General features: G+C 53.9%; 2 protein-coding genes across 5 annotated transcripts in view; one reads left to right on the plus strand and one right to left on the minus strand.

Moving 5' to 3' along the window:
• HMGXB3 (HMG-box containing 3) overlaps window positions 1-11,671 on the plus strand; it is a 60,529-nt gene extending 48,858 nt beyond the window's left edge. For all 4 annotated transcript variants that reach the window (XM_061424005.1, XM_061424007.1, XM_061424008.1 and 1 more), the window contains 6 exons: window positions 882-1,066; window positions 5,102-5,321; window positions 6,525-6,658; window positions 7,409-7,525; window positions 9,209-9,418; window positions 10,374-11,671. In XM_061424005.1, the coding sequence (XP_061279989.1) occupies window positions 882-1,066; window positions 5,102-5,321; window positions 6,525-6,658; window positions 7,409-7,525; window positions 9,209-9,418; window positions 10,374-10,841 (1,334 nt within the window). In that variant the 3' untranslated portion in view covers window positions 10,842-11,671. The remainder of the gene's footprint in view (window positions 1-881; window positions 1,067-5,101; window positions 5,322-6,524; window positions 6,659-7,408; window positions 7,526-9,208; window positions 9,419-10,373) is intronic.
• A 128-nt stretch (window positions 11,672-11,799) lies between these two features.
• The window catches only part of CSF1R (colony stimulating factor 1 receptor), a 31,614-nt gene continuing 19,671 nt past the window's right edge, over window positions 11,800-23,742 (minus strand). Inside the window, exons 11-21 of the mRNA XM_061424014.1 lie at window positions 19,255-19,381; window positions 19,016-19,120; window positions 18,470-18,580; window positions 17,618-17,780; window positions 15,606-15,697; window positions 15,408-15,505; window positions 14,657-14,779; window positions 14,467-14,578; window positions 13,761-13,860; window positions 12,810-12,918; window positions 11,800-12,719 (exon numbers count right to left, since the gene is read on the minus strand). Coding sequence (XP_061279998.1) covers window positions 12,582-12,719; window positions 12,810-12,918; window positions 13,761-13,860; window positions 14,467-14,578; window positions 14,657-14,779; window positions 15,408-15,505; window positions 15,606-15,697; window positions 17,618-17,780; window positions 18,470-18,580; window positions 19,016-19,120; window positions 19,255-19,381 — 1,278 coding nt within the window. The 3' untranslated portion in view covers window positions 11,800-12,581. The remainder of the gene's footprint in view (window positions 12,720-12,809; window positions 12,919-13,760; window positions 13,861-14,466; window positions 14,579-14,656; window positions 14,780-15,407; window positions 15,506-15,605; window positions 15,698-17,617; window positions 17,781-18,469; window positions 18,581-19,015; window positions 19,121-19,254; window positions 19,382-23,742) is intronic.

Raw genomic sequence — 23,742 nt, forward strand, 5'->3', positions numbered from 1 at the left:
TCCCTGGGAATTTTCAGTGATGGACTTTTGTTGAAAAAATTACCTGGAGGAGAGTCTGATATTTTGAAAAGGAGACACTGACTTCCTAACATAGCCCTCCTCTTGAGCTTTACAAATGCTGACTTGACTTTGGAAAACATGAGTCTTCCCACGGGTCCAGCAGCTTTCAGCACAAGATTGAATAGACTTTATAGAAGCTCATTCTTTGGTCATAGGTAGACTTGGCCTTAGTATATGCTAATCAAGTTCACTCTGAATACACAGCTTCTGGAGATCTGCCCCCATTTCCAAAGCTGACACTGAGACCTGAGCATGGGCACCATAGTCTTTATTATTAGAAATGATTTTTCCCCTTGCTTCCCTCATTTCTTTCTGTTTACCTTTCTCCATTCATTCCTATAGAATCCAGCCCCCTGTCCCTTCCTTGCTATCAGGTGAGATGGAGTAGAGCAAAGGTCCTAGGGTCAGATGGTCTGTGTTTGACTCTGGCCTCTGCTACTTAGTGGCAATGTGGATTTCAGTGAGTTACTCTTTATATCTCAGTTTTTTTTAAGTTACACAGTGAAAATAATAACTGCTTTTGGTTCATAAAGATGTAAGTTAAATGACAGAATGTATTCAAAGCTTTCAGCACAGTGTCTGGGTCCCAGTGGGTGCTGGGTACACCCATCAGTACTCTGATGGCAATTGCCCTTTGAGTTGCTACCTGAACACCTAAAGGCCCAGGTGCTTGACACTCCAGTGGTTAATACACCACCTCTTAGATGTTCTTAGGAGAGAAGCATTCTTACAGAATTGCTATTCTTCCTGGCCATTGCTCATCCCCCGTGGCCTCCAGATCTTTTTCTGTGAACTTCTCAGAGCTCTTGCTTTCCTTCCAGAGAAGACTCTTACCTCGGAGGAGCTGAGCCAGTTGCAGGAGCTGCTGTGCAATGGCTATTGGGCTTTCGAGTGCCTCACTGTCCGAGACTACAATGACATGATCTGTGGCATCTGTGGAGTGGCCCCCAAAGTGGAAGTTGCCCAGAGGAGTGAGAACAATGTGCTGGCACTAAAGAGTGTGGAAGTGAGTGCTCCTTGACCGCACAGGCCACTGTTAGAGTCTCCTCACACTTACGCAGCCATTCCTGCATGAGGTCCCCGGAGCAGATGCTCTGGCTCTTTCCTCAGTAAGGCGAGGAGCCTTTTCCTGCCACTGCCCAGGTTTTCATCTAAGAAAGGCTAGATGGAAATGGAGGCATTTGCAATTTATTCAACTAATTTATTAAACATGAACTAGGTGCACTTTCTAGACATTTGGGAAATGGCAGTTAAACCCGTGGAGTTTCTGTGCTCATGGAGCTCACTTGCTGATTTGAGAACACAGATAGGAAACAAACATTAATAATTGTGTATATTATGTTAATATACTATTTATATATATATTAATTAAAAGTAGCATAGTAACAATAAGGCACGGTAGGAGATGAGAGCAGTGTGGCAGGAAGAAGGGGTTCTTGCCTCTATAAAGAGGGTGGTCGGGGAAGTCCTCTCTGATAGAGGGGCATCAGAATAGAGCTCTGAAGGCCCTGTAGATTTCAGCAGGGGAAACTTTCAGGCAGAGGGAGCAGCAAGAACGGAGTTGGAGGTGGGTTGCTGGCCATAGTTGAGGAAGGAGGCTGATGTGGCTGGCTCTTTGTGAGCAGGGGAGAGAGAGGTAGGATATGTGAGATTTGAGAGGCTTTGGGCGGCTCAGGCCGTTGTACGGACTTTTGCTGAATGAAATGGAGAGCCAACAAAGGGTTTTGAGAAAGAGCGGCCTGTCTGAATATGTGTATGTATACTTGTGTTTCGTTTGGCTGTGCTAGGTCTTTGTTACTGTGCAGGCTCTTTCTTTAGTGCGGCGGGCAGGGGCTGCTCTTTGGTTGTGGTGCAGTGACTTCTCTTGTGGGCTTCCCCGGTGGCTTAGTGGTAAAGAATCTCCCTGCAGGGCAAGAGACTCAGGAGATGCGGGTTCAGTTCCTAGGTAGAGAAGATCCCTTGGAGAAGGGAATGGCAACCCACTCCAGTATTCTTGCCCAGACAGTCCCATGGACAGAGGAGCCTAGTGGACTACAGCCCATGGGGTTGCAGAGAGTCGGACATGACTGAGTGACTGAGGACAGGTCACATCTCTTGTTGCAGAGCATGGGCTCTAGGGCATGTGAGCTCAGTGGTTGCAGCTCCCGGGCCCTAGAGCACAGGCTCAGTAGCTGTGGCACACGGGCTTAGTTACTCTGCAGCATGTGGAATCTTCCCAGATCATAGATTGAACCTGTCTCCCCTGCATTGGCAGGCAGGCAAATTTTTTTTTTTTTTTACCACTGAGCCACTAGGGAAGACCTGACTTAGGTTCTTAACTGAAAAATGTCACGCAAAGATAACAACAAATTCAAATGACTTCATATATTAATTTTAACAAATATCCAAGAAATAAGATTCCAGTCATAGAAGAATTGCAAAAGTGGATTTATTTCCGTAAGACATAAGGCCATATAACTGAAAACAAAACCAAACATTTATTATCAGATGAAAGTTTGGGCTGATGGTACACATGAATATCGATATCAAAGTCCTGAATAAGATAATAGCAAATCTAATAATGGATAGAGTAATGAGTACAAATCTAACAACATGTAAAGTAAAATCATGACTTAAGTTTATCCCAGGAAAGGAGGATTATGTCAACATTAAAAATATACTACTGTAGTTGAATACTTAACAGTTTAGAGGAGAAAACTCATATGATTATTGCATCGGGTGTCTTAAAAAGGCTTTCATTTTTATTCAGCACCCATTTGTGGCAAAACTTGTTGCAAATTGAGACTAATAGAGAAAATTCTTTAACCTGGTGTTGGGAATTTTTTTTAAAAATCCCGCAGATGAACAGTTTCCCTATCATCATGCTGAGAGGGCTGGTCTGCCTGCACAGGTTTGGGGTGCCCAGTGAGTGTGCTGGTAGTCACAAGTGGGTGCAGGCTTTTCACCTCTGAACTCTGCCATGTGAGTCTTTATGCACTAGATGTGTAGCTCACTCCACTGGGCATGGTTCAGGACCTCTGAAGAAAAGCTCTGGTGTGTTTGGCTTGACCAGCTCAGTGTATTAGTGATTTAATGCATATTATTCTTTTTCTCAATTAAAAAAAAAATATGTATACTGCTGAAATAGTTCTGTTTTTAGGGGGGTGGTGCATAATGAGATAGATGAAAACTGATATAATCCTACTGGAGCCTTCTGAGTGTTCCTTGTAGGTAAAATGAACGCTTTTGTGTTACTATCGCCAAAACAGCTCTTTCCAGACTCATTCAAATCTGCTTGTCTGTGGAAATGTTAACAGTAATGCAGCCGTGATTTGTTGAGCATTTTATCACATATGTCAGGTTCTTACTCTGTACTCAGTGCTTTACTTTCTGACTGATAGCTCAGCCTGGTGAGATTTTTGTAGATGAAGGGACTGAAGCCCTTCCAAGCTCATCCAGCTGGGAAGGGGTGGTGCTGAGACCTGGCCTTGATCTGGCTCCTTAACTGTAGAGTCTGAGCTCTTAAGCACAGCCATATTCACCAGCACCTCCTGGGACCCTGAGCTCCAGTTTTGGAAGCACATCTGGTCACAGACTGCTTGGCTTTTTGCTCTCCAGAGTAGAGAGAATCCCACCTTCCTGCAAAGCTCATGTGTCCTCGTCCTCCTCGGCACCTACCCTGTCCTGACCAAAGCTCTTTCCTCATGGAATGGAGTAGCTCTGCCTTCACTTGCCACATGCGTGTCTCTTCTTTTCGGGGTTTCTAGCTGTTTCTTTCTAGAGACCAGGACTTAGTTTTCTCCTTTTTGTGTGTGGGATGCAAAGTTGGATAGTGCATATGAGGAGAATGGGATGGGGGTGTTCTAGAGTCTGTGAGCTAAAACAGGAAAGTATAAAACAAAACAAATATGCAGTTGTCCATGAGGCGATTGTGGAGTTGACCCCTCCCCTTGGGGACTGTGTAGAGGAGAACCATCTGGACCGTCTACATGTGGAGCGGTCGTTCTCAGATTTCGTGGTCATAAGAATTACAGTGGACAGTGGTTTTCAAACTTCCTGGTGTGAGGCTTGCTGGTCCCACCCCCAGGATTTCTGATTTAGTGCGTGGGGAGTGGGCCGAGCATTTGTATTTTCAACAAGTTCCCCTGTGGTGCTCTTGCTGCTGATCCAGGGATCACACCTTGAGAACCACTCACCTAGGGACACTTTTAAAAATGCAAACTTAGGGATTTAGTTCATCCAGGTTGAGATGGAGCCCAGGTATCAGCATTGCTGAGGAACACAAATGACTCTGATGAGGTACTAGGATCAGGGTCTTACTTCGGGGTCGCATCAGAGGGCTCACAAGAAGGAGAATTGAATAGCACAAGGCTAGATGTCTACAGTGGATGGTACGTGCTGCATGTAGAGGAGATCGCTGCATGTCGGAAGGACCTTCGTGGGGAGGGAGGAAACAAAAGGGCCTTGAAAGTGGGCAAGTGCCGCTGAATTTTACGCTCATGACTCCTGCAAGCCAGGCTTAGGGATTAAGGGTTTGGCGCTAGATCTTGGTTCACATTCTCATTCTGTCCCTCCCTCTGGTGGTCTGGTCTTACCTCAGGCCACCTCTGGCTTGTATGCTGCTGCTGCTGCTAAGTCACTTCAGTCGTGTCCGACTCTGTGCGACCCCATAGACGGCAGCCCACCAGGCTCCCCCGTCCCTGGGATTCTCCAGGCAAGAACACTGGAGTGGGTTGCCATTTCCTTCTCCGCTGGGTTGTATAGTAGTAGTTAATTAGCCAGTGTCCGGCACATGATAGGCTGGTAGCTAACCTCTCCTGGCCAGGCAGCAAAAATGACAGGCAGAGATGCAGAAGGAACTTAGGTCTTGGGGAACACAGTGGTGTGGGAGGGAGCAGGGAGGCAAGGCACTAAGATGTTAAATTTGGGGTATCCCAGCAGGATACGGCTCTCACTGTCCCTGCCCCTGCTCAGCCTGTGTTGAGACAGTAGGCTGTTGTGTGTTGTGTTGCTGATGTTCTGTGACTCATAATGTTTTGACTGTTTTTCTTTGACCTTTTAGTTCACCTGGCCTGACTTCCTGGCATCTAGTGAGGTCAACGTGGAGGACTTCTGGGCCACAATGGAGACAGAGGTGATTGAGCAGGTGGCCTTCCCAGCCAGCATCCCCATCACCAGGTTTGACGCCTCCGTCATTGCCCCCTTCTTCCCACCACTCATGAGAGGAGCTGTGGTCGTCAACACCGAGAAAGACAAGAGCCTGGACGTGCAGCCAGTACCTGGTGAGGCCACCTGCTGGTGCCTGGGGTCATGGCACGGTCCTGTGGAGTCTGGAAGATTGTTTGTAGCCAGACAGCATGAGTGCTAGAGAGGGGGCCAAGGCCACCCAGAGAGCTTTCTGGAAAGATAGTGACAACCTGTGACAAAATCCCCTGGAGAATCAAGTCATGTGCAGAGTTTTGAAGAGCTGTCAGCCAAATTGTCTAGGACCGACCCACAGACCTTGTCAGCCTTCTGGCATGCCCTGCACTGAACGGTGGGAACCCTCTGAAAAATGCTGAGGTCAGGGCTGCAACCCAGAGAGTCTCAGGACAGACGTAGGGGGAAGCAAGCTTGCTCAGCAGGTCTTTCGGGTGGTTTTGCAGGTGCTCTGTGCTTACATGTTGAGAAGCCCTCAGGTGGCTCCTTTGAGAACGTCGGTTTCCGACAACCTGGGTTTCCTAGCTGTGTCACTTGGTAGCCATGTGGCCTCTGCCGCATCTCTTCATTGCCCTAGCCTCTGTTGTTTTGTTTACAGAGGGGCATGATACTTTACCCACCACCTAAGTTGTTGTGACAGTTAAGTGAGCGGAGTTTCTTGTTTAAGCAGTAGGTTCTCCATTGTTCCTCAGTGTGCTGCTCTTTTAAGTAGCACGTGTGTATGTGTCTGTAAGTAACACAACTTTCATAAAACCGTCCTTTTCCTTAACAAATGCTCTTTTATTTCATTTTTAAAATCCTGGCTGCTGCTGCTAAGTCGCTTCAGTTGTGTCCAACTCTGCTATGGCCTGCTAAATTGATTTTATAAGTAAGGCCCCCACACAGTTCTGTTGATCAGTAGGTTCAGGAATGTAGCATATCAAGAGCATTTTTAAAATGAGAGCTGCTGTTCCTCTTGTTGCTGTGTTTTGGTAAGCATCTGAGATCATGGTTTTGAAACGTAAAAGGTTAAAAGCCGAAGTTTGGGGGGCTGTCTGCACCAGTGCTCTGCTGGATATCTTCCCTGGACCTTCAGAGGCAGAAGGCCGGTTCCGAGAGACCTCAGGCGTCTGTAGAACACCCTAAGGCCTGCCTTGAGTTCCCCTCTCTCAGCTGCCAGGTTCTGCTTGGGGCAGAGCGTGCTTGACTGTGGACTGGCCCTCGCTCGTCCATCCTAACGTGTGAGGGACTCCTAGGGCGTTCGGTGGCTGCAGCAGCGCCTCCCAGCAGCTCGTCATCTCTTGCAGGCAACGGCAGTGCCTTGGTGCGCCTGCTCCAGGAGGGTGCGTGCAAGCTTGAGGAGATCGGCTCCTACAGCGAGGAGGAGCTGCAGTGCCTGCTGAGGCAGTGTGGCATCCCCTTCAGGGCAGAAGACTCCAAGGTGGGTCTCCAGGTGGTGCTGGGGACAGGGACTTTCTGGTGGGCAGTTTTTCTGGCCAGGGATACAAATCCCCGTGACTGGGTACGTGTTTGGGACAGAGGGTGCTGGCAGGCAGGGGAGCCTGGGCGATAGCCAGCAGCTGGGTCAGGCCTTGCATGTGAGTCCCTTTGCATCCAGGCAGTTCCTCTGTTGAAGGTAGTGGGTCCAGACTTGGTTCAAGAATCCAGGCTCTCCCACTGACTGTGTGTGACCTTGGATAAACTGAGCCTCATTCTCCTCATTTGCAAAGTGACAATAACCAAAATAGCAGCGTCATGATGTTTGCAGTGTCTGGTTATCACCTCTCCAGGCTCTTAGGAAACAAGTGCTGTAGCATTCATAGAGCACGCATGCATGTGTGCATATTTTACCCACATATTATGTATTTCGCTCTTAAAAATCCTATGCGCTAAGTTCAGATCCAAATGTTGGCTCCTCTTTGATGCCTTCCCTGCCCTGTAAAAAGTAGTAGGAGAACCCAGGCCTCAGAGCCTGGCAGCTTGAGCAGTGTGGCTGGCTCTGTCTGTGACCTGGTCCTTTCAGGGCCTTGGTGTTCCCATCTGTACCTTTAGGTATAGGACGTCACGCTGGTGAGGCTTAAAGGCCTGCTCTGGTCTTACCAGTTGATTCACTCGCCCTGAGAAAGCATTCGTTGCTGTGGCCAAGCCTGGTCCCTGAGCATTTACCACCGTTTAACCTTGTTCTGCTTAGGAGCAGCTCTGCTTCTCCTTGTTGGCCCTCTATGAATCTGTTCAGAATGGAGCCAGAGCTCGACAGCCCCCACCTCATCTCACAGGGGGCAAAGTCTACAAGGTGTGCCCCCACCAGGTAAGAGGGTGACGAGGAACTCGGGGTGAGCTTGTTCATGGCAGTTTACCCACACAGAGGATCTGATCCCTCCAGCTCATCCTGGAGCTGGCACTTAGGTCGCTGGGCCGCTGTGGAACAGCTCCTTCTGGTCATCACCAGCGAGTACTAAACGCGCTTTTGTGTGCTGGCCTCTGCACCAGCGGTGGAGAGTACAAGGGTGAGCGGCAAAGACCTCGCTCCTCCTCACTGCCCTCATACTGAGAAACAAAGTCACCAAGGCCATGGCTCCGCTGGCAAACAGTCCGCCTGCAATGCAGGAGGCCTGGGTTGATCCCTGGATTGGGAAGATCCCCTGGAGAAGGGAACGTCTACCCACTCCAGTATTCTGGCCTAGAGAATCCCATGGACTATACACTCCATGGGGTTGCAAAGAGTTGGACATGACTCAGCGACTTTTTCATGGCTCGTGGAAACGGTTCTACAGGAACTAGACAAGGATAGGAGATAGAAAGCAGCTGAGAAGAACCTGCTGCCCAGTGAGGCAGCCAGAGGAGGCTGAGAGCCCCATGTGAGCTGGGGAAGGGGTGTGACCCCTGAGTCCTGAGAGGGGAGCCTAGTGAACAGAGGAGGGAGGTGGGAGGGGTCACTGGAGGCCAGATCCTGTAGCGCTTTGTGGGCCAGAGGACCGGTTTGGATTTTCTTCCGAGAGTGATGAGGGGCCCTTTAGATGGTTTGAATAGAGATGGTCTGATTTGGGTTCTCAGAAGACCACTCCTTAGGTCTGTAGAGAGCGTGCATAGGGTGGGCATCTGCCAGGATAGCTCTGAGAGGGTTGCACCCTGTGTGACAGTCATCCCAGACCAAGACGATGCCGGGGTGCGAAGCCTCCTAAAAAAGTGAGTGATGACTGGGGAAGACAGCTTCACAAAGCCTTCAGTTCAGAGTAGGCAGGGGACTGGCCATCAAAAGGGAGTCAGGCCATCAGCCTTTTTTTATAACCCCTGAGCAGTCAGAGCCTGCTCTGAGCATCGTGTTATGTGACTGGCATCCATCTCACGAGAAGGACTCGGGGGTGTGAGGGGGCAGCAATACTACCTGGAAGCAATAGCCAGCACTGCTGTGGAGGGAGGGAGGTAGAGGCAGAATTGAACACAGTGGACAGAAAGTGGACACAGAGCTGCCCTGCAGTAGCCTGGCATTTGTGGAATCCTGCTGGTGGAGGTGTAGCCTTCACCAGAGGTGCCCATCTGGACAGCTCCCTCAGGGTCTGGTAGGGGGCTGCTTGCAATACAGGTGTTTAGATGCCACCCCCAGAGGCTGATTCTGTGGATTCGGAGGGAGACCCAGGCACTTTCACTTCTAACCATCTCTGAGCTGTAGGTACCATGCAGCTTGGGAACCATCAGACTAGATGGGGTTTAGGGATGTGATGTCAAGGGGGGTTTGGAGCCAATGTCTTAGGGAGGTGGGGGGTATGTTTCAGCCTCATTTGAGGCTTGGATGCTATTCTCCCATGTGGGAGTGAAGTGGCGACTTCACTTAGGGACAGAAGCAGGAGGGAAGTGGAATGTCATGGGCTCCTATAGGATGGCGGGACTTCAGTCACGGAGCCTGATTGTTCACCGTCCTAGGAGGAACTGAGTGGACCCGTGTCTGCAGATTGCCTTCCTCACCCTGTGCTGTACCCTCCGTCTCCACCAGGTGGTCTGCGGCTCCAAGTATCTTGTGCGGGGCGAGAGTGCCCTCGACCACGTGGATCTGCTCGTCTCTTCCCGCCATTGGCCTCCTGTGTACGTGGTTGACATGGCCACACCTGTGGCCCTGTGTGCTGACCTCTGCTACCCGGACCTGACCAACCAGATGTGGGGGAGGAATCAGGGCTGTTTCTCTAGCCCCACGGAGCCACCAGTGGTACGTTCCCTTCTAAAATCCCACAAGGCTGACCATGCCTCACCCCCTGGTTCTTTGGGCAGGTCTTCTGTGAACCATCCAGTATCTCCTTTTTCTCCACCAGTGTTTTGTCTCAGAACTCTGGAACCAGTATTTATGCCACAAATCTCCACTGACCTTGTGTGTGAGGCCACAGCATGTCATTTAGTGTACCCAGGGTGAAAACACAGGTATCGCGGGGGTCAAAGGGATTACCTTGCAGATGAGCCTAGAAAATTGCCACCTCCGAGGATATACTAAAGGCCCAGAGCAGCCCTACTTTGGCTTTGCCTGAATCTGCTGCATGGGATTCATTGTGTTGTGATCTAGAGGCACAGCGGCTTAGAAAATGCTGACCTTCTCAGCCTCTTTCCTCTAAAAGGGGAAAGTAAGGCCACGAGGGGAAATGGACCAGTTGAGAGTCCCACAGCAGATTAATAGCAGAGCTCTGGCCTCTGTCTTAGTGCGTTGTCTTCAGGCTTTGGTTCTTAGCACAGGCACTTGCCCTTTGCTGGAAGAGACATTAGACTGGTAGGAGCAAGGGGACATCATTGTCATCACTCACCTTTTTCTTATTACTTCCTGGGCCTTGCTCGCTCGTGAGTTGGTGAGGGGCATTGCAGAAGGACATCAGAATCTCCGGGGGAACCTCCCCTGCAGCCCTGGGCAGAATTGATGAGACACGGACAGGATAAGAGCAGCACTGGTAATCTGGCATCTGCTCTGGGTGGTGGCCCCTGTTCCTGTCCCCCTCATGGTATGAGGAAACAGAGGCCCGGGGAGGAGGAACGGGGGACTTACCCAGGAGATGTGCCTGCCCTGTGGTAACGGAGGACTGAAACGGAGCTGGCTGAGCCCACGGCTTTCACTCCATCCTTCGCACAGCTTGGACCTTAACCTTTCCTCTCATCAAAATGGCTTTCCATCTCCTTTCTAGAGTGTGTCCTGCCCAGAACTCCTGGACCAGCATTATACAGTGGACATGACAGAGGCCGAGCAGTCTGTCCAGCACCCGGTCACCAAGACTGCCACACGGCGCATCGTCCACGCAGGCACACAGCCCAGTCCTGGCGACCCCAGTGCTGGACACCACTCCTTGGCCCTGTGTCCTGAGTTGGCACCCTATGCAGCCATCCTGGCCTCCTTTGCAGACAGCAAACCAAACAGCGTCCGCCAGCGGCCCATCGCCTTTGACAACGCCACCCACTATTACCTCTACAACCGCCTCATGGACTTCCTCACCAGCCGCGAGATTGTCAACCGGCAGATCCACGACATTGTGCAGAGCTGCCAGCCTGGTGAGGTGGTCATCCGTGACACCCTCTACCGCCTTGGGGTTGCTCAGATCAAGACGGAGGTGGAGGAGGACGGGGAGGAAGAAGACGGGGCCACAGCCACAGAGTAAGCCGGGCACTTGCCCAGGGACCGCACGTCTCAAGCCATAGCAAGGCCCTTGCCCAAGGCACATCCATCCAGGGGACCAGCCTCTGAGGCTGGGACTGACCAAAGAGCTTCCATTTCCTGAGCTCAGTGGAGCCCGGGGTCCTTGGTTCTCAGCCTTCCAGCGGTCAGAAGAGGCACCAGGACGCTCCTTACTAGACCCAGAGGCACCGTGGGTGGCGCCGTGTGTCCACTAGAGAGACGGGGAGGCTGAGAGAAGGTGGGGAGACTGCTGCTTCCCCGGGGGCGCCTGCGGGTCGGGGTGGAGGCCCTGGCTGGGCCGAGGCTGCCCTTCCCGCCTGGGGATGCCGTTTCCCTCCCCTGCGGCCTGTTGCCTTTGCCTCGGGGCCTCCCTTAGCTCTGAGGGTCCCTGTGGGCTCTTTGTTCTCCCAGAGGAGGCATCTCCTGTTCTTCTGCACCCACATCTGGGGGCAGCTGAGCGGGTTGAAGGGGCGAGCCAGTGCTCCCTTCCAGGACTCTCCTCTGCCTCAGGCTGTGAGGACCCCTCCTCTCCTGGCCACTGCTGCTGCAGCTTCTTTCCTCCCCCAAAGAGGAAGTGGCCTGTGAGCATGGCATGACCCGGTGGCAGTAGGAAAACTCCCTTCTGTGAAGGGGAAGCAGACTGGGTCGTAAGGAAACAGCAGGACTGGCTCAAGTGCCCATGGTTTGCTTAGGGCACGGGAACTGGCCGTGTTAATTTATTGAGAGGAGTGGGATAGATGGCTTTTTTCCCCCCTCTCTCTTCCCCTGACCTGAATAAAGTTTATTAAATTATATGGTTTGGGTGCAACAAGAGTCAGTTCCAGTCTCGTTGTGTGGGGTACAGTGTGGTTGGGCCCCAGAGGTGCTGGGGAGGGTTACTCACCAGGGAAGGACGGAGGAGGTCCCTGGAAGTCGGCAGGGCACAAAGACACAGAGGCCGGTTGTGTTAATGGGGTTAGTTTAATGCTGACAGGGACATTCCACTTTGTGACTGTTAGTTACGATGAGTCAACCTGGAGCGAGTGCTGCTTGCTTGGTGTGGCCAGCCACACGGGTCCCCTGCCTTCCACCTCAGTATGGTGGGGGCCAGACAGAACACTCCCAAGCTTTTAGCTGCCACCTGGCTCATTGCAGCAGTACCAGACCCAGGGCGGGGTGGGGCTGTGGAGAGAAGGCTTAGAGGCAGAGGGGGACAATTAGGTTCTTCCAAAGGAGCCAGCCTGCTCCCAGGGCCTGAGCACAGCCCTAAGCATCTGTCTGCTCTCATCAAGTCACTCCGTGGGTGTCCCCTCCATTCTGCCAAGGCCCAAGGAACCTTGGTTTCTCGTGTTTGGGTAGCTCTTGGGAACTTCAATCACCAAATCAGTCCATTTCCATTGAAACAGGAGGGATGGAAGGGAGGTGGTTCCCAGAAGTGGGAACAGGTTAAGAGTGAGCTGGGTGTTCTCCCAGTTGGCATAGTGAAGCTGAGGCCACAGCTTTGAGAACTGGAGGGGTGGGGTGGGGCTCATCCCCAGTCCCCGACTGGCAGTGATGGCCCAGGCCCTGGGAGTGGGGTTCTCACCAGCCTCCTATAGATCCCCCATTCCTGAGTTTCAGAGCTGGGCCGGGCTGTTGAGAGAAAAGACGGAGGGCAGAGTCTGTGTTCTCCCTGTGGTGCCCCATCCACGGAGGAGGTGCAAGCTTGGAGGCAGGGAGGGTGGTACTTCCTGTGGCCCCCTCCTCAGCAGAACTGGTAGTTGTTGGGTTGCAGCAGGGGCTGGGCGATGTCGCCCTGCTCACAGCAGGTCAGGTGTTCGCTGGAGTTCTCCTCCTCTGGCTCGCTGCTGCTGCTGCCACTGCTCGGCAGATTGCTGTAGTCCTGGGTGCAGAGAGGCCAGGGGATGGTCAGTCCGGAAGGGTCAGGCTCAGCTCTAACCGAGCCACCCACCGTGAGCCTGGTCCCACTCACCTGCTCTCTCCTGTCCACCTGAACCTGCTCCTGGAGGAGGGAGCAGATCTGCTGGAAGGTGGGTCTGCGCGTCGGCTCCAGGGCCCAGCAGGCCTGCATGATGCTGTATCTGAGACGGGAGAGGAAGCAGCAGCTCGTGGGCCTGGGAGTCATCACGTACGTGTGCACACATACGTATACACACTCACTCACTCACTCACTCACTCCTGCCTGGCAGAGGTCCTGAAACTGAGTCAGAAGTGAGCTTAGCACAAGACCAGTGCGCTTTAATCTTTCCGGTAACCCTGGGAAAGGGGGCTTTTTGTCAGAATGGGCCTGAAAATTGAGGAGAAAAAAAGCTCAGGGATGCTATCTGCCCAAGCTCTTGGCACAAAGGGGCACCCTTGCTGCCTGCAGGTAGGTTTAAGCGGCTGCTTGGTGGTAGTACTAAAGTGGATGAGGAGCTGGTTAGTGGGCTGCGTGCATCCACCTTGGCAGGGAGCGCCTGGGTGGCACAGGGACCAGCTGTGGGGAGACGGTGGCTGAAGGACACTGGGCGAGACGGGCCAGTGGGCCTGCGGAAGGGCTGTGGTGAGGGCAGGGAGCCAGCGAGGAGCTTGTGGTGGGCTGGCTGTCAGGAGGCGGTTAAGAGACTGCAGTGGCTAGTGGCTGTGTTGAGCAAGAGGTTGGCAGCCAGGACAGAAGAAAAGAGAAGAGCCTTCTTGGGCTCATAATCACAGAGTCCGAATTAAACATTCGTCATCTGTCTTGGGGCCAGCCCCTGTTAAGATCCCTTTTTGAGAATGTCCTCCATGCTACCTGGAAAACCCTTGGAAACCCTAAACTTGCTAAAAGGGGTCCATGTTAGTCCACTCTGGGCGAGAGGAAACCTGGCCCTAGAACACTGGACTGGAAAGACGGGCCACACACCTTTCCATCCGCTTCCACCAAACCTTGGGGTACTTCGCTTACATGTTCTCTGGGGCAAACGCGGGCTGAGCCATTTGGTATCCATCCTTCACCAGCTTATAGAACTTGCTGTTCACCAGGATACCAGGGTAGGGGTTGAGCCCTGCAAAAGGTAAGATCACGGAAAAGATGATGCTCAGCGCCTGCTGTCCCCTACATCTTGGCGGGGCTGGGTGGCAGGTCCCAGCTGGACATGGTAATCGAACAGCAGCTCCCCTTAACAAGCGCTTACTACTGGCCAGGCGCTGCAAAAGGTGTCCTGCTTATTATAGACTTCTGGGATGTAGAAACCTTCGCCCAGGTTTCATTACACCCGCAGAATTCCAGCACAGGCTTTGGTCGGTGGAGGACCACACCGACGGGCCGAGCCCAAGTGCTTGTCTTGGTGCCCCAGAGGTGGGCGCTGGGTCTTCAGGGATGTGCACGTTTCAGACGAGGGGAAACGGCATTCAAGGGAGGAGCAGCTGTCCAAGCTGACAGGTGAGGAAACACCCTGGAGGGAGTGCTGTTGGGGTGGAGGGGCTCAGCCCACGTTGGGAGCCACGACACTTGGTTTTAAGATGCTTCCCCCACCCCTGCGCCCTCAGCAGCCTTTGCTCAGCGCTGACCTCCAAGCCTCCTGGGCCAGCATCCTCCAGGAGCTACAGGTGCCATGGGTCACCAGGCACCAGCCAGCCGCACGCTGAGCCTGACTGGGCCAGCAGCTCACCGAGTGAGAAGATCTCCCAGAGCAGGATGCCGTAGGACCACACGTCGCTCTGAACGGTGTAGACGCAGTCGAAGATGCTCTCTGGCGCCATCCACTTCACGGGCAGGCGAGCCTGGCACAGCAGGCCCCGGTCACCTTGGGCCCGGGTCACCACCCCTCCCCAGCCTGGCCCAGCCCTCCCAGCACTCACGTTGCCCTTAACGATGTAGTTGGAGTCATTCATGATGTCCCGAGCCAGACCAAAGTCCCCAATCTTGGCCACGTGGCCGCTGGTCAGCAGCACGTTTCTGGCCGCCACGTCCCGATGGATGCACTGGGAAGGCACTGAGGTCAGTCCTGGCCCCTCCCTGCTTGAGCCCAGGGTGCAGGGGCAGCAGCCTGGGCCCCAGAGGGCTTGGCGGATGAGGCAGTGGCCATCATTTTTGCTCCTGTACCCTGGCTCCAGTCCCTACCTTCTACCATGACCCAAGTCAGAGAAAACACGTGGTCAGACAGGCAGTGTTGAGAACCTGCTGTGACTGGCCCTCTGGCTGAGAGCAGCAGGAGCCGCCTCAGAAGCTGGGTGGTCTGCTCGGGCCTAGAAACAGGGCGCTCTGGAGCTGCTAACAGGACAAGCGGCTGCCACCCTCAGGGCTGGCCCTCCCCTAAGTGTCTGCGCACACCGTAACCCTGTCTTACCCTCATGCCATCCTACGATTGCATCTCTCTTTATAGGTGTAGAAACCTGGGCTCGGAGAGGTTCGGCCAGTTGCTCAAAGCCACACAGCAAGTGGCAGAGCCAGCATTCAAGCTCTAGACTCCCCAGTCTGTGCTGTGAGGAGCACGGCCCCCTTCACAAACTCCATTTTCTCTCCCGTGTCCTCACCCATCTAGCCTCACGGGTTCAGCTGCCCCCACCCCCCTGGGTGACCACACAGAGGGACCCATTTTCTGAGACTTACATTCTTGGAAGCAAGAAAGGCCATGCCCTGGGCCACTTGGCTCGAGAAGTGGAGCAGGTCACGCAGCTCCAGCGGCCGCCCGTCCTCCTTGTCCAGGTCTGGGGCAGGGAGAGGCATCAGGGTGGCCCCGCTGACCTCCCTGCCCTGCATTGACCCCAGTAACCCCTCCTCTTTCTCAGCCCCAGCACCTCCTCGCACCTTGTTCAGAGAATGAGTCATTTGACGACGAAGTGGACACAGGTCTCATCTCCACATAGGTGTCCACACCCTGGCTGGAGAAACCGCTGTCCCTGCAGAGGAGAGGGGCCCATTATTTCTGCTGCCCAGCTCAGGCCTCGCCCAGCCACTCTGCAGAGAAGAAGGGCCCTGAGTCAACTTGGACTTCAGTTTCTGACCCACCCACTTGAGTGATCAGCGACCTCTGCGTGGCCGTCCAGTAAGGGAGCTTACATCCTGTTCCATCTTTGGCAGCTCTGCCTGTTAGAAGGTCCTCCACTGTTCCTGATGCTAGTCTGCCCCCAGGCTGTTCCTCTTCCTGGTCCTTGCTCTGCCCTCAAGAAGTGTCTCCCTCTTCCCTGGAACACCCCAGCAAGGATTTGATCTTATGCCAGGGCCCCTTCTTTGAGTCCACTTGTTTGCACTGCGCCTCTCCCTTCTGGCTTCACCCTGGGAAGCTCCAAATACTCAGACCCCCTCAGGCCAAAGACTGTGGGAACTAGGGACAAAACCTAGTCATTCCCGCTTACCAGTTTTCTCTAGGCAGTTCTGGTGTGCAGCCAGAGTGGAGGCCTGGTCTAGAGCTTCTTAAACTAATTCCCGTGCATGTGAATCACCTGGAGAATCTTACTTGAACGCAGATTCTGACTGCAAGGCTGGAGGGGCCTGAGATTGTACATTGCTAACAGCACTCAGAAGACTATGAGCGTGTGCTCTGGGTAGCTGCTAAGATTGAGAAGCACCTTCTAATGTTTCAACCAGATAGGAGCCTGGACCTCTCACCTCCTGCCCCTGCTGTGATAGAGATGAGCACCATGATGATGTCCTTACTCTAGTGTTCCCAGAAAAATAATCCAGTGTTTTACTTATGGTCTGACCATCAAAAAACTATTCTCTCCCTTGGTCTAGAAACTATACTTCTATTAATGTAGCCTGGGATCCCATTAGCAGGATTGGTTCACATGCCACTTGCTCTTGAAATCGTGAAAATGGAAGAGCTAACACTTGACTTCTGTTTTCATTTCAAGTTGATCTGGCCTGAGTTCCCAGCCTGCTGAGGCCCAGCATGAGCCACCCTCTCCAAAGGGTGTCAGAAACTCCGAAGAGGAAGCAGATCCTGCCAGCCCGCGTGCTCAAGGTCACTGGATAGAGTGACATGGTCTCCTTCCCCTTCTGGCTTCCCAGGCTGGGTAGCTGACAGTGGTAAAATAGGAACTCAGTGTATACCCTTCTCCTGATCCTGCTGCAGCTCCCAGCAGCCTGGCCCAGAAGCCTCACAGGCCCTGAGTCCAAGGCTTGCAGGAGAGCAGCGTGGCTTAGGTGAGCACTGGACAAGGCGGCAGCAGCAGGGTCCAACCAGGCTCCGCCTCTGCCTCTGACTCGTGTGTGACACAAAACTGGCCACTTCCTCTCTGTGGTTCCCCATGTGGCTCTGTCCACTTGCCTCTGGGTGGCTTCCAGGAATCACAGCATTACAGAGCGAGAGAGCAGAGACTCAGAGGTTCAGCCTGGATGGCTTCTTGGGGAAACAGGCCCACGTGGACCAAGGACCTGGCCACAGCTTGCCGTGATAACCTTGTGTTGGATGATACCTTCTCATCCAACAAGGAACAGACTCTATTCCACGTCCCCATGGCTACTCAAAATTGGGATGGGCGCTATGGGAGAAATAGGGCCGTTATCCCCAAGACTTGTCCGTCTCTAGGGCCCTGAATGGATCTTATATGCATGATAAAATGATTAACACCTGACTCCACCAGACTGTGAGCTGCCTATCTCTGCCCGCTATCCTCCCGGAACATAGTAGGGGCTCAAATATTCCCTGGACGATACGAATAAGTAGGAGACAAACTGAAGTGCCCACATAATATGGGTGGCTACTCCCCACAGCACGAGTGGGAAGGTGAAGACCACATAGCCACCCAACCCTGAGCTGACTTTGGGAATAGACACAGGGCCCCACCTCCCAGTCCTGGCCTTTGCCAGGATACTACCTGCGGATGTATTTCTTTTCCAAGTGGATGTTCTTGTAGCCGGTGCCTGCCTCGGGATCCTGGCCTGGACTCAGGCTGGGTCCCAGCATGGCCTCAGCCTTCCTTCGCAGAAAGTTGAGCAGGTCACCATAGCAACAGTACTCCGTGATGACCAGGACAGGGCCTAGAGCACCCAAGAGAGTGGGGTCAGTGCACCCTTAACCCAACCACCCCACCTGGACAAGAATGTGGGGAAAGGGCAATAAGAACCTGGGCTGTGACTCTGGAGCCCCAGGTTCTGATCCTGCTTGTCTATAAGCAGCCCTCCATGCTTTCTGGGCCTCAGTGACCACATCTGTCTAGAGCAGAGGGCCCTCCGAAAAACTAGCTGAAGAATTCTTTCTTCAAAGGAAAACTAAGGCAGTTCCATGTAAGTCAAAGCTGCTATAGGAGAAGAGAATGGGGTGGGCTGAATCCCAGCTGATCCTGGGACACTTCTATGGGCCCTGCAGTGAGTGCCCAGTCTCTTTGAGTGGGGGCTTAAAGTTAGATTTGAAGGGCCTCACTCCAGACCCACAGCATCAGCCTCCCTAGAGTGGGGCCTGGAAATCTGCTTTCTTTGCTCCTTTTCCAGGTGACTCTGATGTCCACACATGTCTGAGAGCCACTGGTCAGGGCTCTCAGAACCGCCTGTCATCCACGAGCAGCTTCTGACCAGTCCAGGCGTCTGGCCTAGGAATTCAAGGGGTGCCCAGACAGGGATCCTACCTTCACTTTGTGGGGATGGGAAGGGGAAGATGGATGGCGTGAGGCCGCCCTGGGGCCCTCAGACACCCAAGATTGTGGCCCCGCATGCCTGCCAGGGCCCCTCACCTCCGTGGGTACAGGCTCCCAAGAGGTTGACTATGTTCTCGTGCTGGCCCAGGTGGCTCATGATCTTCAGCTCTGACATGAGGGCTTCCTTCTCGTCAGCATGCGCCGTGGCTGGGAGGTGGGGCCACAGAGAAAGGGCAGGACATGGAGGGCCACACACAGGAGACACAGGAGCAAAGCAGGGGGCACCCAGAGCGCCCAAGGAAATCAGACACCGAAAGAGGCAGAATAAATGACATGAGAGTTGTGGGGGGAGAGAGGAGAGGTGGCCTGTCACTGAACTGGTTTGGGCCAAGCTGGGGCCAAGCCAGAGCCCAGGGAGGCCTCTTATCCCAGCCCCTTTGGGGTTCAGTCAGAAGCCCTTCCACACCCAGGAGTAAGAGGAAGCCTGGAGCTCACAAAGGAAACAGAGCAGCTTCACCTGCGATCCCAGGCTCTGACAGGCCGAAAATGTGGGCGATGCCACGTGACTACAGGACAGACCGTCCCGGTGGTGTCCACCACCTCCTACCTGCTCCCCCATCCCCCAGCCCCTCCTGCACTCACACTTCAGCATCTTCACAGCCACCTTCAGGACAGCATCTTCCTTGCCCAGACCAAAAGCCGTGGCCTCTACCACCTTCCCGAAGGCGCCGGCTCCGAGGGTCTTACCTGCCACACACACACACAGCCTTCTCAGGTCCTGGGGTGCCAGAGGGGCCTCTCTCTAAGGGCCCACAGGCTCCCTGCCACCCATGCTGGCCCTGTGACAGGAGGGCGTGGTGGGTGCAGAGACCCCAGCTCACCAAACTGCAGGTTGTTCCGGGGGAACTCCCACTTCTCATTGTAGGGCAGCTGGGTGGGGTCGATGAAGGTGTAGCTGTTGCCTTCATAGCTCTCGATGATCTTCCAGCGCACCTCGTACTTGGGCTTCTGTTGGGTGGGGAGGAGAAGAGGAGGAAGGGGAGGAAGGGTCAGCTGGGCCTGCCAGGTGGGTCTGGGACATCATCCCGACCCAGGAGGACACGGGCTGGGCGGTCCCACCGCACAGCACATGGAGGTGGTGAGAGGGGCCGGGTCACCCCGTGCCTATGGCACCGAGAGCCCAGTCCCTGTCTGGCTTGGCCTTACAAAGGGACCATCCATTCTTCAAGCCTCAGTTTCCCTAATTGTATATTGAAAGATTTAGGACCACGTCTGAGGGTCTTGACAGCTCTGATAATGGTAATTCCTGAGCTAGGAGGGAGGGTGAAACTATAGGTCCATTCACACACCCACCCTCCCATCCAAGTATCAGCTAGTTTATTTTCACCGGTGCTGAGATACCAAGTATAACAAGATTCAGCACGTCAACCATTCCTCAGTACACTGCTCGGTGGTGGTACGTACACCCACACTGTTGTGCAACAGATTTCCAGAACGCTTTCCATCTTGAAAAACTGAAACTGTGCTCACTAAACAACAGCTCCCCGTTCCCACCTCCCACTTATCTCGTGCATCTGACCGCCCCAGGTACCTGATTTAATTGGAATCATGCAGAATCTGTCCCTTTGTGACTGTCTGGTCTCACTCAGCATGATGTCTTCAAGGCTCACCTATGTGGTTGCCTCTATGGACATTTCCTCCCCTTTTGAGGCTGAGTATTGCTCCCATCTAAATACTTCACTGAGCACCTATTCGTTTCAGGCATCACTGATTCAGAGTTGAACAAAACAGAGTTCCTGTCCCCTGGAGTTTGCATTCTAGTGGCTAAGACAGGCATTCCACTCAAATCCATACATACATAGGACTGCAAATACAAAATGTAGAAAAAAATAGATTTTCAGATGGCTCAATGGAGACAATAAAGCAGGGCAAGAGGACAAAGGGAGCTGGGGACATCTGAAGACAAGTCAGGGAGGGCCCCCGGGGAGGTGAGAGGGTGCCGGCCAGGGGAGCAGTGGGGGAACAGAGGTGTGGAGGTGCTAAAGGTCCTGGAGAGGCTGAGGGGCTGGAGGTGCCATGTGGCTGGAGGCGAGCAGGCACAGTTCTGAAGGCAGGAGAGTCTTGAGGGCTGCCAGTCACTGAGTGAATTCTCTCAGTGCCAGGAGAAACCTCCTAGGCTTGATGCAGGTAAGTGATGCATCGGACTTTACAAAGTTAAAGGACAGACGGAGAGAGACCCCGCGCACACAACAGTGAGCAGCTGGCGCACCCAGACTCTCCATGCTGCTCCAACCAGCCGGCTAGCGGCAGAGCCTGCCCTACGGGGGAGTGGCTGCCGCTCTCGTTCCTGCCCAGGGTGGCAGCTGCATGGGGGCATGATGCCAGGGGGTGCCCACGAGAAGTGCTGATGGAAGACAGAGTTTAGGTGGAAAGTGGAAGCTGGGGTGGGGCGTTGGAGAACACCGAGGCCTCGGGTCAGCAGTCCAACTCTCTTTCCGGTCACTCGTGGGGCATGGAGGCCAGCTGGGCCGTGTTTTTTAGCAGCTGGGCTCCTCCATGGGGCACCCTCCTCAAGGTGGGGGGAGCTCAAGTGGGTGCTGGGAGGAGGGTGGCCTGTGATTGAAGTCTCCTAGGTAGCCATCAGGAAGAACGTCCAGATGGTAGTTTGGAGGGAGAGATTGTAGTTAGACATAAGGAAGAACTTCCAGGTTCTGATTCAGAACAAGAGACTACGGGTAAATGTCAGGACAGCCATGGTAGAGTTATAGCAGATAGCCTGAAATGGGACAGGAAGATTTCCTGAGTGTCAGAGGATTCAAACCCTGCCTGTGGCTGCCTTTCCAACTCAAAAGACAGAGACAGCACCAGGAAGTATTCCTTTTCCTCTCCTGGCCACTTCTATCTCCAGGAGCCACTGCGGTGAAGGCTATCTTTTCCTCCTTGCCACTTCTCCTTCCTCTGGCCCTGCAGCTGGGCCTGAGTCAGCCGGGCAGGGGAGAGTGGGGAAGGGGAGGGAGATCAAGGCAAGCGAGGTTGTCTGGCTGGGACTTCAGCCTCTGAATCCCAGACCTGATCGCTGGAGGAAGACACCACTCTCTCCCGCCTGTCTCAGGCGCCCCCACCCCTCTTCTCGGAAGGCGGCCTCCCGTTCTGCCCAGCCTCTGCCGCGCCTGCACATGGCTCCTCCTATGGAGCTCCTGGGAGCTCCTGCCCAGATGGGCCTCTCCTTTGGGTGACCTCGGAATAGAATGCTGTCAGTGCGTGCCTGCAGAGCACTTCCTGTGAGTGGGCGCTTGGCTCCACACTCAACATGCGTCATCTCACTTATTCCTTGTAACGGGCCCGGCCACTTCCCCTTGCCGACCGAGGTGGGCATGGAATCATCAAAGTCCCCATGCGGGACTGCTGTCTGGGTGGGAGGATGCTTTCTGTCTTGGGAAGGGGAAGATCTGAACAGTTCTCACCAGAAATCTTAGGGACCCTCCTGTGCATCCCCTTTATGGCCCCCATTCCCGAGAATTCTAGCCTCTCCACTGCCCCTCCCACCATCCCCCTTGCTCCTCCCTGTCACTGTCATCCTTTCTTCCGCACGTCCCTCCTGCTTCTAGCCTCTAGCCTGCTGACTCCTGCCCTTTTCTCTTCCCCCTCAACCCCCCTTGTGGTCTTTCTGGGGGCCAGAAAGGTGATGACTCAGCCCTGGGACAGAAGTAACCCTTCCCCCAATTGGGGCCACCCTCCCCTCAGGCCTGTGTAGTGAGGACAAGCCAGGCTGGCTCCCCAGGGAAGGGGCGAGGCTCAGAACCCCAAGGGGCAAAGCAAAGGACACTTGGACGGTAAGCCCTGGGGCATGGCCATCACGTTAGGGTATGGCCATCTTGACCCCAGGGATGCTCTCCTTCTCTTGTTCTTGGGTGGGCTCAGGGGCCAGTTCAATTTCCTAAATGGGATAAGAGGTGCCTGCGAGTACACATTCCAAAAATGGTCCCTTGAAAAGAAGGTAGAGCGTCCCCAAACAACAACTGACCAAGGGGCCTGGGCAGTCCAAGGCAGAAAGGGCTGGAGGGGGAACTGGACACTTCTCTGGAATCTCTGCAGGGCTGGGGAGGCAGCTCAGTGGGGCGCAGGGAGGCAGCTTTCAGCTCCATATAAGGAAGAACTTTGCAACAGAGCTGCTCAGAGAAGGAACGGGAGGCCACGAGAGTGACTGAAGTCCTGTCCCCCTGGAGGTGGGCGAGCAGTGCCCGACAACCACTTTGGGCGTGTAGTCAAGGAGATGCCCAACCTCAGACAGCCCTCCAATCCCAAAATGTGTGAGCAAACTTAGCTTCCCCAGCCAACTTCCTCCTGGGCCCAGCATGTTCATCATCCAGTCTGAGCGCTGTCCAAGCCCAGGATCTTGCTGAGTGTCCCACAGCCTGCAGTCTGCCAGTCAAAAGGTCTCATGGCCAGTGTCAGAGGTGGACCCAGATCCCTGAAGACTTGACCTGGGGCCCCAGATTCTGGAGGCTGCGCTCAGAGCTGCGCCCTCAGGCTGGGTGCTGATATGCACCGAGCACCCTGTGTGCCTCTGGGCACCCCCGACACAGCATCCGCCTGTCTACTCCAAGTCCTCTGCTTACACTAAAACTCTCAAGGCAGGTGCAGGGAAGAAAAGGCAGCAAGGGGCTCACAGGTGCACTATTCATTTGTAACTCACTTCATTCTGTTGTTCACATCTCCTGAACCTTCAGGATGGGGTCCATACCTCCAATGTGCCTCCACCTGCAGCCTCTTCCAGGCATCAGTATTTCCAGTGCTCCCCGTGGTCTTCCCCACTCTTTGTGCACACTGCCCTCTCCCCAGAGACACCCTTGCCCTGAATCTCCTCTTCCCCTGGCTGCCTGCCCCATGCTCCATGGCCAGTCTCACCCACGCGATGCTGCCTCCTCCAAGCAGACTCCTTTCCCTGCCAGCCAGAAACCATCCCTTCACTTCTGGCCTGCCGCAGCCTTCTGGCCTGGCCCTGTCAGTGTCCAACCACACCGGAAATGGTCTTTCATATAGACAGGCAGTGCAGCTAAATGGTGGAGACCGTGGGCTCTGGGGTGGGAAGCAATTAGGATTCTTGAGCAGGTCCTTCAACCTTGCTAAGCCCATTTCCTTATTGTAGAATGCTGACTGCTCTAGTCCCTGCCTCCAGATTGTCGTGAGGGTAAAATAAGATGACTTCATGTTTTGCAAAATGGTTTAGAAAATGACTGTTTCAAAACCAACCTCTGCCACTGGCCAGCTGTAGACTAGGGCATCTGTCTCAACCTCTTGGAACCTTAGCTTCCAACTCTGTAAAATGGGGTTAGTGATACTACCCACATGCCATGGTTGCTGAGGGC

Source organism: Bos javanicus, chromosome 7 (assembly GCF_032452875.1).
Source record: "Bos javanicus breed banteng chromosome 7, ARS-OSU_banteng_1.0, whole genome shotgun sequence".
Classification (NCBI taxonomy): domain Eukaryota; kingdom Metazoa; phylum Chordata; class Mammalia; order Artiodactyla; family Bovidae; genus Bos; species Bos javanicus.